The following is a 14,753-nucleotide window of genomic DNA, read 5'->3' on the forward strand; positions in this document are numbered from 1 at the left end:
ATCAAGCGTGATAGAAATATTTCACTCGCAGTCTAAGAAATTGAGGTAGAGACAGACGGAGACAGCAGACTCAGGAAACACAGTCAGAAAGAGACTAAACGAAAGAGGACAAAACAAGGAAAGGGGGAAAAGGGAGAAAGCTGGACTGATTGACTTCTGACTTCTGAAAGCTTTGGACCTTTTTGCTTGAGAACAGAAGAGATTTCAAAGTCAGAGTAAATGCGGCTCAACATGTAGATGTTCTGCACGTTTCTGGTTAAATCTCCCCCTCCTTTCCCTCTTCCCCAGACTTGAATAATTTACCCTGCAGGCCCGTCAGCAGAGACAAATCTAAATGTGTTTGGATAAATCTGGGGGATGCGTCTGAGAGAAAGATGCACAGAGAAGAATTGTGACATGGTGCCGACCCAAATTGACAGAGACGAGGAAAAAGTGGACTGTTCAGTGGCAGACACGTCTCCAACCAGACACAGGTATTCTCTATTTGACACTACAACCAGTGACCATATTATAAATGTTTGCTCAAACTACACTCAATATTTTACTCTAATCTCGAAGTCCTTGATGTGTGTAATTGGCATTGAAATGTAAAATAGTTCTTTCATTTGAAATTCAGATGTTTGCTGCTTTATTTGTTTTATTATATATTGTATTTAATAGCAAAATCAACAGTAATTTGATTTGTCAAGTGCAAAGCAATACCTTGTATCTTTAATAAATTCTCAGATTTGTGTTCCCATAATTGTAGTAATAAAATAAGTCATACTCAAGGAGGCTGTCTCTGTAAACTATAACTCACAAATAAACTGCCACCTCTGGTTGTTTACAACTGGGTTAAATGCGTCATTAATGGTGTTCTTGATTTAGAGCAACAGATGAAGTGAAAGCCATACGACTAACTGCTGAACTATCACAAGCCATAACGGTCTGAGACAATTATCCTCACTGTTTTTAAAACGCAGTGCTGTGCTTAGTATTGATGAGAATCCTGTGCTCCGGTTGTCAGCGTGTCAGTCACACACTTTGTTACTGTGAGGAGAAAATGTGTAGGCTCTGTCTAAAGACAAACTACATGAAGATGGAGGAGGAGGAGACAGACATTTTGCCTGTCAGAGACTAAAAAAAAAGGAGCATCGGGCAAACTACAGACAACTGTGGCTGCGATCAGACGTATAAGTGCTTCCTAAATCAAAGGGGTCATCCTGCTGTCAGATATACAAAAAGAGACAAAGACATGACTGGAAGCAAAGCTGGGTATTGATTGTGACTGAGTGCTCTACCTACTTGGAGCATACAGCCCCTGCTCGCAGCAGAGGAGGGGAAAGAGAAAATAACCTCTACCTAGGAGGGAGGCAATTGCCACAGAGAGATAGAGAGCAAGGGGAGAAATCCTCTTCCTCTCTCTCGACCCATCTCGTCTTCAGGCTGGCGGGCTCAGCCATGGCATTCACCTTTGCGGCCTTCTGCTACATGCTCACCTTGGTGCTGTGCGCTGCCCTCATCTTCTTCGTCATATGGCAGGTGAGTAGCACTGGAAGCAAAAATGTATGGCCTGTTAACGCTTCCTCCCACGCAGGCAGACAAACACATCCGCCTACACAAGGTTGTACAACACCAACAGGCATACTGACACCTCGCTCAGGTATTCAGGAGGCACAGTAATGGTATGGATAAATGTTCCCAATCTCGCCTAATTGTACCTTATATCTGACTGACATTTAAAATTGCCTTTTCGAAGTCAACAAATGCCACTTTATACCCTTCAATTTCAAACACCTACACGAAGCAGGAAATACATAATTAGTTGAGACAGACCACAGAGTTGCAGGAGTTGAAAAACATTGTGTTTAGTCTGAATTTGTTCACCTATTTTCATACAGTAACATGCTGGTTCATCAACAGTATAATTACCTGGAGCTCGTCTGACAGACAAATAGCCGGTGGCTCCATCCCTCTACAGTAAAGGCGAACTGTCATCCCAGAGAACTGACCAACAGTTTCTCAAACAAGATGTTCAGGCTTCAGCAAACTGCACCAAATGAGTACAGGGAGAAGGCAAAACACAATCATTATATTTCTCTCTGCCAGACTGTTGTGAATCTGTCTGCCGGCGGCATTTAGAGTGAAATTTGTACAGATATTGGCGCACACCGTTGCACTTGGACTGAACAAACACTTGCGGCTTTAATCTGCCACCTTTCAGCATTTGAATCCACGGAGGCAGGAATAATGTGAAATACAAAACGCATCATTATGAACATTAGACTTGAAATGACTAACGTACCAATTGACTAAGTGGGTGAGACTACATGTGAGTCAGTCAGTGTGTCTGTGCGAAAGAGAAGTCTAGCTCAGCGTTCAACCATGTGATTGAAACGCTTATCAAAGTATGATTATGTCCACCCCTTCCCCCAGTCTGCCTCTACCCACTGGTACAGCACCCCAAATCTACGTGGCTCTTAACCAATCAGAACGTTTGTTCAGTGCTATAGTAACCATGGAGCCCACTGAGGGGCTCACCGTGTAGCCATGGAAACTGCATCTGTTTACAACAGTGTGAAGGAACACGAGGGAGAGCCCTATAGACTCGTATGTGGAAATTACCAGCAGGGCTTTCTTCTATTTGAAACTGTATCAGTCATTGTTGACGCAAATCAGACACTCACTTATCTGCAAATAATGTCTGCTTTTCTATTGCTTCTCAATGAGCCGACAAAGATAAGCTCCTATATTTAAAGGCTCAGCTGATGATAAGCACAGCGGGTGGCCTTTACACCAAGACTTATTAGTATTTTTATTGAGCCATTAATCAGGGAGAGCTGGTGAGAACAATTACCATTCATACTCCCACACGGGGAGCAGGGACAATGATCGAAACATATATGAACAATTGAGTTATGTTCTCTACAGTGACGCTCAATTCAATATGAATGGTTAGTTGTTCTCAAACGGATGAAGAAACTAAATTGCTCAAGATTTTATACAGACCTCCAAAAGACCATAATCGTTTTAATTACAAACCACCAAAAAAATACTTATTCTTAGTCATATGACACAGAGTTTAATTTTTTCGATGTGAAGTGATGTTTAATCATCTCAGATTATGAATAAATAAATGATTTTCCCTGACAATGTCTGTGTATTTTCGCATAATTTCCAATGTGAACAAAATGTTCAGACTTTTTCAAAAGAGACAGGTTTATTATATTTTTAGAGTAGATGAAAAACAGGAATAAGCATTCATTTTAGCTCCTTAAAGGGACTTCATAATGACACATGACGCGTGTCAGGGGTCTGACAATCACAGTTTGTATGCATTTAGTATTCAATCAGCATGTGTGCTCGGGCAGAGAGAGCGATGTGGCTGCAGCTGCACAAGAAGCAGTGGGTGTGCAGAGCAGTAAACTGTTCTAGGAGAGCTACAGTGTTGTACAACAGGCTGAGACAGGAATATTTCTCGAGAGTGTGGTGTTGAAAAGACACCAACTATGCCTCTATTTGATGTACAATTACAGTATATGCATTCATTAGTGCCCTGAAGGAAACCCATTGAAAAAAACAAACTAACACGTCTGTTGTTTTTCAGATCATTGCATTTGATGAGCTTCGCACAGACTTCAAAAACCCCATTGATCAGAGCAATCCCACCAGAGCGGTAAGAACCATGCTGTTTCACTTCTTTCAAGACTGATCAAACCCTTGTGTGCACATAAGAATCCCATCTTCTAATTTCCAAGAAGAACCTTTACTGAAATACACATAAATGCTGTGAACAAATCCAGGGTTTTACCCCAAAAATGTTGCATTTGACCTGTACTCTATCAGCCAATATTACAAATAACCAATGCAGAGAAAAACACAAGTTTTGAAAGATTTTTTTTCTCGCAATCAGCACTTGTTAGCCTTTTATTTCCCTAAAAGGCTAACACCCTTTTATTTAAATGCAGTTTTGTGATTTTGGAAGGAAATCTATTTAGCTGCAGTTAGTCGTTTAAATGTTTGTACTTGCAGGTGATTGCCAGAGCAGTCATTTGCCTTGAACACTTGTTTGTATGCAGATTGAGACAATCAACCTTCTTTAAATACGGCCCATCGGCAAGATCAAGTACAAAGAGAAATGAAAATAAAGCTGCTGATGATATAATAAAATTCTCACAAGCACATATACATGGTTTCCCTCAGTGTAACAAAACTCGAGTTCCATCCGAAAACCTCTGTGTCATTCCTTCGCAAGCACAGACAATATCAGCATCATGAGTCAAGAACCACTGCCATTATTCATTTAGCAAGTTAACAGCAGCTGTGAATGTCTTTTTCACAAGTTAGCTAATGTTCTAGCAATCATGTGAACCTGCATCTGAACTGCAAAGGGAGAGTGATGAGGAGTGGGAGAGGAAACTGTGAAAGCAGACCGGGGGTGTGTGGAGGCACGCCGCCAGCTACAGGGGGGTGGACACAATAACTGCAACACCTGTAAAAAAATATAAAGCAACTGAAAACAGAAGCTCTCGAAATGCTGATGTTAAGTTTAGTTATTTCTGACAAATATCAAACATTAGAGGACAGGTTTGTTTTTAAAGGGACCCTATTATGCTTCTTCTGAGTTTCCCTTGCCTGTATTGTGTTCTATACAGTAGGTTTGTGTGTATGTAAATAGTCTGCAAAGGTTCAAATTCCAAAGTTTCTCTCCCAAACACTCCCCTCCTCCCCAAAACACCTCCATTGGACTCTGTTTATTTCCGTAACATAGTGGCATCACTATGTTACACTCACGTTTCTATTGGCCAGAGCTCCAACACATTGTATGTGATAGGCTCAGGGGAGGCACATCTACATGTAGGAACACAACAGACTCAACAACAGGTTTACCTCAGGAGGTTCATGTGCAAAGCCTTCGATTACAGTTGCAATAAAAAAGGAGACAAAGTGAACAAAACTCTGTTTGGCAGGTTGACGGAAAAGTGACTGAAATGTAGTATTATATTCTCTTGAAAAGCCTTCGGAAAAATAGCTGCTGTATTTTACCTCTCTCCATTAAATAGTCAAGCCCTTGACATTTCCTTCATTTAAAGCCTTCTGTCAGTGAAATCAATTATATTGTTCTCACCTGGTACTTAAATAGAGTATTAGTACGTATTATTCTCTATTCGTGACGACTCTCTTTGCCATTTATTTATTTTACTTGTTATGCATACTGTGAAATGTTCCCAATGCGTGTGATTAATGTCTAAAGTCATGTTTCCCTTGTTGAAACAATTACAAATTCATAGTGCATTGGATGACCTCTAACTAGACAGTTTCCAAGTTGCAAAATCCAAACAAAGTTACAGAAGGAAAGCAATTTGTAAGTTCAATTACCAACCATATAATGTAAAATAATTTAGCCGGCATGTCATATGAAATTCTAAAGACATTGTCTCAAGGGTAAAATTGAAGAGGCATGTAGTACAGTGATGGAAATTCAGACAGAAATAACGTCTGAAAAGGAAAGAGCTAACTGTACATATCAGTCCATTGGTGTGGTCTTTACATTTCAAAGTGTCATTGAAGGACATGCAAGCAGAAACAAAAGAAATTGACCATCACCAACAACTGCAAATAGACAGTGATGCTGGAAAGCCAGTGTCTGTCCTGCATGCTGGATGTTGTAGATTCAGGGCAGAATCTACTTTCAGCTCACCCAGGGAGTATGAATATATGTCCACAGTTTGAGAAAAGGTGCAGTGTGCCTCAGGCAAAGGGGAATCGACTTCACAAGGGCGTGATACCGGAAGCCAACATTCTGTAACCAAGACAGATGTCTTAATATGTCAGGAAATGAGTAAGAGAGTCCTTCCAGCTGATGCTATCTATAGCATATCAATGCTGCTTATCTAATCACAAAGTGAATGAAGCAAAACAAAAGAAAGATCCATCTGTTAAATACCTGGAATATTGGTACTTTTGTTTGCTATTGGGCACAGACTAATGCAGCTTGATGAATTACAGCATAACATATCATTGGCCTTGCTAGCTAATCAATAAACACCCAAATAGAACATCACCATAGAGGCCCTTAGGTGCTTGAAAGTGGAAGACAAATGGCTTTCATTTAGAAAAAATGATCACTGAGCCCTTTCACAGCTCACAAGAGACAAGAAAAGGTAACCTTTACTGAGAAGGGCTGATGTTCTTTATGTGCTGATGGAAAATTACCATTAAAAAATGGAAAACAATTTAAGAATTTTAAATGTAAAATTGGTGTTGTTTTGTCATTAAGTTATTATTTATTACAACTACTTCCCAGCCATATATTTTATCATAGCCATTAGCACTGACATTTAGGCAGGATTCTCTTGGTATTTGAAAGCTCTCATCGGATCTAGCTTTTGCATATTCTTGATGCATCACTAAAATGTGTCAACAATTGTCAGCTTCAAACAAAAGCATGAGTTATCTCAGCCTGGAGATTATCAGGGGCAGACACAATAAGTAAGTAGGATGAAGAACTATTCAGACGATTAATCAGACTCTCTTTACATTTGCAGAGGGAAAGGATTCTCAACATTGAAAGAATCTGCAACCTGCTCCGCAGAGTGAGTAATCGTTCTTTTTTTTTTTGCTGCTGGTGGATGACTAAAACAGAGTGGCTTCTACATGACCATTTGACTTTCGAGCCATTGTGACGACCATGATGCACTCTCATTAATGTCAAATGTTCTGTACAGCCCACCATCAGGGCTCTGCATTCACACTGATATGGACATTCAGTGTCACTGAGAAGGTTTTGTTTGTTGTGATGGGGTTTTTCATATCAAGGCATTCAGAAAGAGAACTCGATGTCCCTGAAAATAAATGTGACTTGCTGTGAAGGCCATTTTGACAATTTATGTGTTGAAAAAAGTTCAATAGGAAGGCTTACTTTATTATTAATTATAACATACAACAGAAGCTTTGATTTATCAGAGATGGGAGCATGCTAATGGTATTGGGCCAGGATAGAGGATTGAATCACAATTTGAACCATAACACATTTTAACTGCGTGAAAATGTGTTTTTTAAGGATTTCAATTAAGAGTTGTCATGGGATACACTGGGGTTATCAGATAATGTTTCAACATAAAGAATACATGAATGAGTTTAACATAACAACAATTTCTTAACTTACAAACATATTTATTTTGAAATAATATTTTTATGTTGTAAAAGAAATGGAGGTAACAATTGGCATGGACATTTCTGAGTATTGTGGAATTAAATAGTTATAACAGCTTATATAAAGTGTTGTAACCTACCACCATAACTATTCAATGAATATTAAGTTGGTTCAACTAAATAAAGCTTTTAAAGTTCAAAGCAAATTATGTTAGTTGTAGTAAACTAGTTGAGTTGGACAGAAATACTCTAAACAAATTAGAGGACGTGTGTTAATCATATTCTATGTAGGGGAAATGTTATTTGTAACATTAGCCTTTAACTGTTCTAGAGAGAAACTATTTGAAAAGAGGTACACATTACATATTCAACATTGACTTCTTTTTGTTGTACTTGGACATTTTGTATTTACTACTATTCAGTTTCAGACCCTGTTAAAGCCAACCTAGCCAGGAGGGTTATTTTTTTTATTAACCAATCAGATTTGTCCCATCAATATTGCCAATAAGAGCTGTAACGATCTATTGGAGCCAGGGTCGGTTCTGGAGGGGTAGCAACGGGAGCAATTGCACCCGGGCCGGTCTGGAGGGGGGCCCTAAAAAATAAAATAAAAATTAAGATTTCTCTCTGATCCTGCATTAAGTGTATCGCGCGATGTTGCTCCCGGGCCCAGAATAGCGCAGGACCAGCCCTGATTGGAGCAGTTAAAAGTTGCTGTTTCAAACAAAAACAATATTGCCAATTTAAAAGATGTTGTTTGTGAAATCTGTAATCAACATCAACCAAACAGCAGACAAAGTTAACAACTGGTTTGTCAATAAATTGTATTAAAAAGTTGACTCCACCGTGATGTTGTCTATTGGTTTGTGGCCTCATTTTGTGAAACTAAGTGAGGTCATCCAGCAGCGAGTCTGCCTACAGTTTTTCTCACATTATTGATAAAGGGTCACCATTGGGCCATGACCCATTTTGGCCATCGATCAAATAGATTCTGCAGCCAGAACTGAAGTAAATAACATACAGGTCTTTGGCAGATCTGCATTGGCTTTACTTTTCAGACCCTCAGGCTATGTCCACTTATTCTACCAACATCTCAAAAACAGTGAACATGTACGTGAAACTATATTTTATCCAATACTTTACTATATCTGCATTCGCAACTGCAAGCTATTAGTAACATTTACACCTTCTGTGTGAAAGTCTTTGCCTAGCAGTGTGATTCTTGTTTTATCAAGTGTAGTTTTATCCCAACATCCAGCCCATGCATTTTTCAGTATTTTCCCAGCAGTTGTTGAAGAGCAATTACTCATTAGTGTTATAATATGCAGACCTGTTTAACCTGACTTCCTGTGCCTGTTCTGGTTAGTTGGTGGTACCGGAGTACTCGATCCACGGGCTCTTCTGCTTGATGTTCATGTGTGCTGCAGAGTGGGTCACACTTGGCCTAAATATTCCACTTCTCTTCTACCATCTCTGGAGGTATAGTCCCGTAACAGATGTCTGACATGCTTTTGTATATCTGGTGCGAGCGTGAGCCAAAACTCTCCTTTTTTTCAGGTTTTTCCATCGGCCAGCTGACGGCTCAGAGGTCATGTATGATCCTGTCAGTGTGATGAACGCAGACATTCTCAATTACTGCCAGAAGGAGTCCTGGTGTAAGCTAGGCTTTTATCTGCTCTCTTTCTTCTATTATCTCTACAGGTCAGTACAAATTCATAATCTTGTCAATACACAGTTGCTTGATTAGGTTTCAGTGATGGCTTTCAGATTTCTTGCAATGTTCTGTGACCTTGGTTGCAAAAGAGCAGCACAATTACTGTTTTCTCCGTATTTTCCATCTGTTGCTACGGACTTTTTCCTGCTGAAGTATGGTCTACGCCTTGATAAGCTTCTAGCAGACAGGATATCTGGAGAAATAAAAGGAAGTAACAGTAAGAAAGACTCAGAGGAACAAATGGAGATATAAACTCTTCCTCTCTCCACGTAACTTTCCCAACACTGGTTTGGGTTGCCAACATTCTAAAATTGGACACACACAAGAAGACTAATCTGAGTGATCATTTGAATGATAAGGACTTGATTGTATCACTTTGATCCATACACTGCTGTTGGAAGACTGGACAAAGTTTTAAAGGAATAAAACAAAACAGAACGAGGACGCATCAGGTGTGTTGCCTTTGACCCATTATACGAATCAACAGTACATCTCTGAAGGGCTGGAGTTTTCCCATGCTGCTCTTATTGATCCAGTTGCTCAACTCACTGTGAATCTCCCAACACTTAGGGGCTGGACAAATTAAATAATATGTCTGTATTCTTTGACTTTGAAAATGTGCTCAGAGCAGGGTTGTTTTAGTAAGATTACATGTGCTTAAGATGAGAGACATCTGTAATACCAAACCACTGCTTTGATTGTGTTAGACGTACATATAACTGTAAGAAACAGGTTAGCTTGTATAGGAGGACTTTAAAGCACTGTAAGAAATGTACACAGCTGGCAGGGGAATAGAGATGAACCAACACAACATCTCCTTGAAGCCATCCCCTACCAAAAGTCCCATCTCGCACTGTATCTAAACAAAAGGAATAATTATAACTTTAACTGCAAGGGTCAGTGCTTGTGATGTACATTTCATAATAAGTATGTCCATAGCTGTAAGGATGTATTTTAGCTACAGGTTAATGCTTTCCAAAGAGTTTCATGCTCAGACATTTAATGCCAAAATCTATATCTGAAAAAAATATTGTGCCAAATTAAACGTCAATCGGAGCAAGTGAAAAGAAAGTGTGGCTTTTTCAACTATATGCTAAGGCCCTGTCAAACCTGTTCTTTATTTTCACTTTCTGTAACACACATTTCATTTTGGCACAATGTTTTTTTAATTGATGAAAAATTGAAAAAACATGTAGATCTGTTGTGGGTTTCTTTTAGTGACCTTTTTCCAGTTTATTCTAACTTATCAGCCTCTATACTATTGTCGTTTTTAGCACAGCAACTTTTCTCTGATATGAGGTAGAATTTTGCAATCTCATGTACAAAAAGCAATTAAAAACAGCAAACAAGCAATGTGATTCGATTGAGAAGACTTATCCATGCAGTGTTATTTGTGTATGTAATAATGGCGAGTGGGATACAAGTGGCAGACGAGACAATTAATGCCTATGACAATGTTTGAGTTTTTTCACAAGTGTAAAGGCAGTGATGTCCTCATCAACAATCATACAGACAGAAGTTAAATGTTGCTGATGATCAAGATTCGTAAGCAGTAAAGCCTTTCTTCGACTAGCCTTTGCTACCATGTGTTCATTAGTTTGATCTATGAGTAGATAAGTGATGGTTAAAATGTGTGATTTCAACGTCAGTAGAAAAGACAGAAGACACTGGAGCCCGAAAACAAGCTGTGTTTGTCATACGCCAGAAAATTCATTGATGCAAGTTTTTGTATCACCTATATTCAGGATTTTCATTCAACCCTAAATGCAGATCCCAGTTAAATAAATATTATTACTATATCTACAGAAATCATTTTCAAATTGTGTGTTTGTTAGCGTATGACAGGCCCAGCTACATTTCAATTGGAAGCAGACATAGAATAAGGCTGGCCGATTTATATATATTTAGCTGGTGTCAATAAATCCATTGAAAAGACTTGATACACCTATTCTGTCTGTGGCCCTTGGCCCCAAAATGTGTAATAAAAGTGTGAAAGAGGTTAAACATATATTATTTAACCTTGAAAGGTAAATAGTTGCCAAGCTGGGCACTATTGTTTTCAGAAGATGTCACTAATAGAAATGACAATTAGAGCATTTCACAGGGCCTATTTGTAGCAGCCGATTGATACACATTGCTGCACTAGTGAGTATTCACGAGTGACTTTATTTGCAGCAGGATCCTGATCCAGCACACATCCTTCCTATCTTAATGGTCTTTTCAAAGGATTTGTTGACATATAAAATATCCCCATTCTTGTCTTTTTAAATGATATTCATTACCAATTAAACAAGGTTAATGCACACACATTGCTTTCAAACAATATTCAAATGTACATGCTTCACCTTCCAGGACAAATAAAACCTTCAGTGTGGAAGATTCTCAAGTTGGAAATGTTACATTCTTGATCCCTTCAGAAATGATATTCCACCAGTTAAGGGATCTCTGAGGTAGAGCTTCACCACACACACACACACACACACACACACACACACACACACACACACACACACACACACACACACACACACACACACACACACACACACACACACACACACACACACACACACACACACACACACACACACACACAAAGAAAGTCCTGTGTCAATCACAGTTGTTTTTTATGTCACTTTGGAACAAATGAAGTGTTTTAAAAGAAACTGCTTTTGTAAATTTCAACCAAACTGCAGCAACTTTGATAATCTGTGAGTGTTCTTTCGCACAGTACACGCTGTGCCAAATAAGTGTTCCCATGAAGGTAATCACAGGACCCTGAAACCTCTGCCAACAATATGAGTGTATGAAGTCTGGACAATCACTATTAAAGCACAGTAACACGAGGAAAAAATGAGAACTGCCGCTTGGTTGAATGTCATTATGTAGTTGCTCTAAACAAAGCATTTTAGAAAAATTGTATTTGAGTATATCTATTTGTATCTGTCTTTTATACATTTGTCATCAATGTATGCTACAGTAAATTTGGTGGATTATTTTATATATATTAGGTTACACTATGACGTACAGTTAACAAAGCGATTCTCATGCCGTATTCTAATAAAACATTAATGCCAAAAAAAAATCATCTCCAAGTTTCTTACTTCCTGTCTGCTGAGGGTCAGTGTTTTTTCGCCATCTGTTAGGAGTTTTGCAGACGTGATGCTCTGCCAACACCAAAGATGAACTGAAAGATGAAAATATAACTCTGAGGAGGATGGGGGTTATTGGAAAGTGAGAATTCTGAGTGTTGCATTAGACGGGGGAGAGCACACAAAGGGCCACATCAAAAGCTGTCGAGAAACAGCTGCATTCAGAAGTGGTTTCAGAGACATTCGCACAAGCTCTTAAAAAGCACCAAAATAACTGCATTCCATGAACAGTCTCTTGCTGATGTGAAAAGAGCTTCTAGTGGAGAGGCAACAAAATGAGACTGATAGCCTTTCATTAATGTCTGCATCTCATAAACACTATACAGAATATCAAATTATAGAGCATGGGATTGGGTTGGATGACAAAAGTAATTTGACACAAAAGTACGTGTATATCTCTACAGAAAGAGATCACTTGTGAAATGAACAATGCAGTTCTATAAAAAGTAGTACATGTTCTTTATTCTGGATGGAAGTGGATGAAAGGAGACGCTGCGGTTAGTTAGCAGTTGAGTCATTTGTAGGGTCTGTAATGTTTGCCAGGTCTAAACAATGATTCAGACAGAGCAACACCGATGGCGTTTTCCCTCTGTTTGAAAAGGACATATCATTCCCTGTCCATTTGCTGTCACCATGGAAACTAAATTGTATTAGAAAGTCCTGTTGACTCACTCTGAGGCTCTCACTCAAAACGGACAAAAAAAACTATTCAAGTTTCACATGCCTGGGAGCATTTCTTTACTGCCTTTTAAAAAAATAATTCATATTCCATCCGATACATACGTACAGTATGTAACAGGTACATTTTTAAGGACATTTTTTTCTATGCATGACACCTGTTTCGCCCAGGATACATAACTGAGGCGATGCACAAGGAGGAACTAAATTAATAATGGAGAGCCTCCACACACACACACACACACACCCCCACAAACACACACACACACACACACACACACACACACACACACACACACACACACACACACACACACACACAAACACACCCATCTTGTCTCATCCCACGGTTCGCACTGTTTCACACTCACAATCCTGGGCTCTTCCTTTTTCCAGCACCCTCCACCACCATAATTGTCTCAGTGCCTTTCCCCTCTCTCCTACGTCTGTGCTCTCAGAAAGGTGTTACCATGGAAACTGGCTACAACTGATGGGGCTGAAACGTCACGATTGGCATACACAATTGGCAAGTGCACGCACAAGGCAGAGTTGCATGCATGCAGACACACACATTTTGCCTATTCATTATTATGCAAGACACTCCAGGATGTTGCATAGCATTATGGATGTTTAGAAATGCGTACATAAGAACATACAAGGTATAACGGCGACATAAACGGCGACAGAAAGCACACTGTCAGAAATGGATTCTGTTGAATAAGTGTATATATTTTGTCAAAGCTATTTTGAGCTGAAAGGTGAGAATGGGAAAAGTAAAAATGACCACCCTATTCACAAATCAAGCCTGCTTATTAAATTAACATCACATCTATTTTCCTTTTTTTTTTGTTGTGTTAGCTTTTTGGAATCCTAAAATAAAGGAGCAGATGTGCTGGCTGTCTGTGTCCAGGGATGTGTCAAACCTGTTCACACTTGTGTTTTTTATTTCGACAGTGGATCGTCTGTACAGACAGAAAGTTGTGACATTGACTCAGATGCTGTCTCATTTCTATAGAAATTCATTGCTTCTATCTGTAACAAGAAATATTCATTATTTGTTTTACAAAGCTTGACATTTGATTTGTCAGTAATTTGCTAATTTCCTTTCAAAACAAATCACAAAAAACGTCCTTTAAAATGTGTTTCACCTGAACCAAATCAGCACTGCCATTTATAAACTACCCCGATGTGTCTGTAGTCATGCTGGTGCCTTTGGTTAAGACAGGTTGAAGGTTGTTGATATATGATTAAATTCCTGAAGCTTTTTCAAAGCTGATTTTAAAAATATTATAATGATCTTTCTAAGATCACTGGTCTGCTTACAACTCAATTTAATATTACATAACAAGACCAAATCAGAACACATTTATAATGGAGCTTTTATATCGGAGGTTTCGCTGTGCTCCTTTTGTTCTCAGTAAATGTTATGACAGTGATTCATTTGAGGGACAACTCTAAAATAGTGAGTAACATCTAGGAAGATTTGGAGGATTTTATCCCTGACATTTTTAAAGTATTATTTTAATGAAACCAATCCATCTCTGAAGTCAAAAATGTGATTTATCTTTACAAATGTATGGTATGTCATGATATTATTATGTGTTAATGCTGTGTAAAGTAAAAAAATGTGTGGAAAAATGTCTCACACAATACAATACTAGGTTTTCAAAAAAAAAAGACAAAAAATGAAATAAATAAAAATTAGCTATGGGCACTACGGCGGGTGCAACAAGCGTTATAAAGTATCATAACATATCTTCATCCACTTCCTTTAGAACAATGAATCACAAGTTCTTATAAAACCTGTAATGGCAACATTTGCAACAATGACGATTTTTGTACTCTCCAGTCTGAGTGAGAGTCTTGCGCACCAACAGTCCTCCTCTGCTCTCAGTTCAAGTTCCCTGCTGTTGATTTTCATTGCATTACAGTCCTCTCAGCCTCTCGGCCCCACTATAACCAGTCCCTGTTTCCATTTCACAGTGACTTCGAACAGATACAAACATCAGAAAGGCCTCATTGAAGGCTCCTGAGTGAAGGCTGAGCCTTTAGCATGTCGGACCCAGCATGCATCT

General features: G+C 38.9%; 1 protein-coding gene across 2 annotated transcripts; it reads left to right on the top strand.

Moving 5' to 3' along the window:
- Positions 1 to 590: 590 nt before the first annotated feature.
- Positions 591 to 11,303, top strand: cnih2 (cornichon family AMPA receptor auxiliary protein 2). Of its 2 annotated transcripts, XM_063894575.1 has the most exons (6): positions 591 to 1,521; positions 3,587 to 3,655; positions 6,528 to 6,575; positions 8,501 to 8,613; positions 8,692 to 8,835; positions 9,002 to 11,303. In XM_063894575.1, exons 1-6 carry the CDS (start codon positions 1,441 to 1,443, stop codon positions 9,027 to 9,029), a joined length of 483 nt encoding a protein of 160 aa, XP_063750645.1. In that variant the 5' UTR covers positions 591 to 1,440; the 3' UTR covers positions 9,030 to 11,303. The 2 variants fall into 2 exon arrangements, with proteins under 2 accessions (XP_063750645.1, XP_063750644.1); XM_063894574.1 differs by having other exon boundaries at positions 8,692 to 11,303.
- The last annotated feature ends 3,450 nt before the right edge of the window (positions 11,304 to 14,753 follow it).

Source organism: Eleginops maclovinus, chromosome 11 (assembly GCF_036324505.1).
Source record: "Eleginops maclovinus isolate JMC-PN-2008 ecotype Puerto Natales chromosome 11, JC_Emac_rtc_rv5, whole genome shotgun sequence".
Classification (NCBI taxonomy): Eukaryota; Metazoa; Chordata; class Actinopteri; order Perciformes; family Eleginopidae; genus Eleginops; species Eleginops maclovinus.

What these genes read in the sequence shown, in the direction of transcription:
- cnih2 (XM_063894574.1), top strand. Translation starts at nt 1,441, where the DNA reads ATGGCATTCACCTTTGCGGCCTTCTGCTACATGCTCACCTTGGTGCTG. An exon ending in TCTGCAACCTGCTCCGCAGA is followed by an intron (nt 6,576 to 8,500) that starts GTGAGTAATCGT and finishes TGTTCTGGTTAG; the next exon opens with TTGGTGGTACCGGAGTACTC. An exon ending in CTCTTCTACCATCTCTGGAG is followed by an intron (nt 8,614 to 8,691) that starts GTATAGTCCCGT and finishes CCTTTTTTTCAG; the next exon opens with GTTTTTCCATCGGCCAGCTG.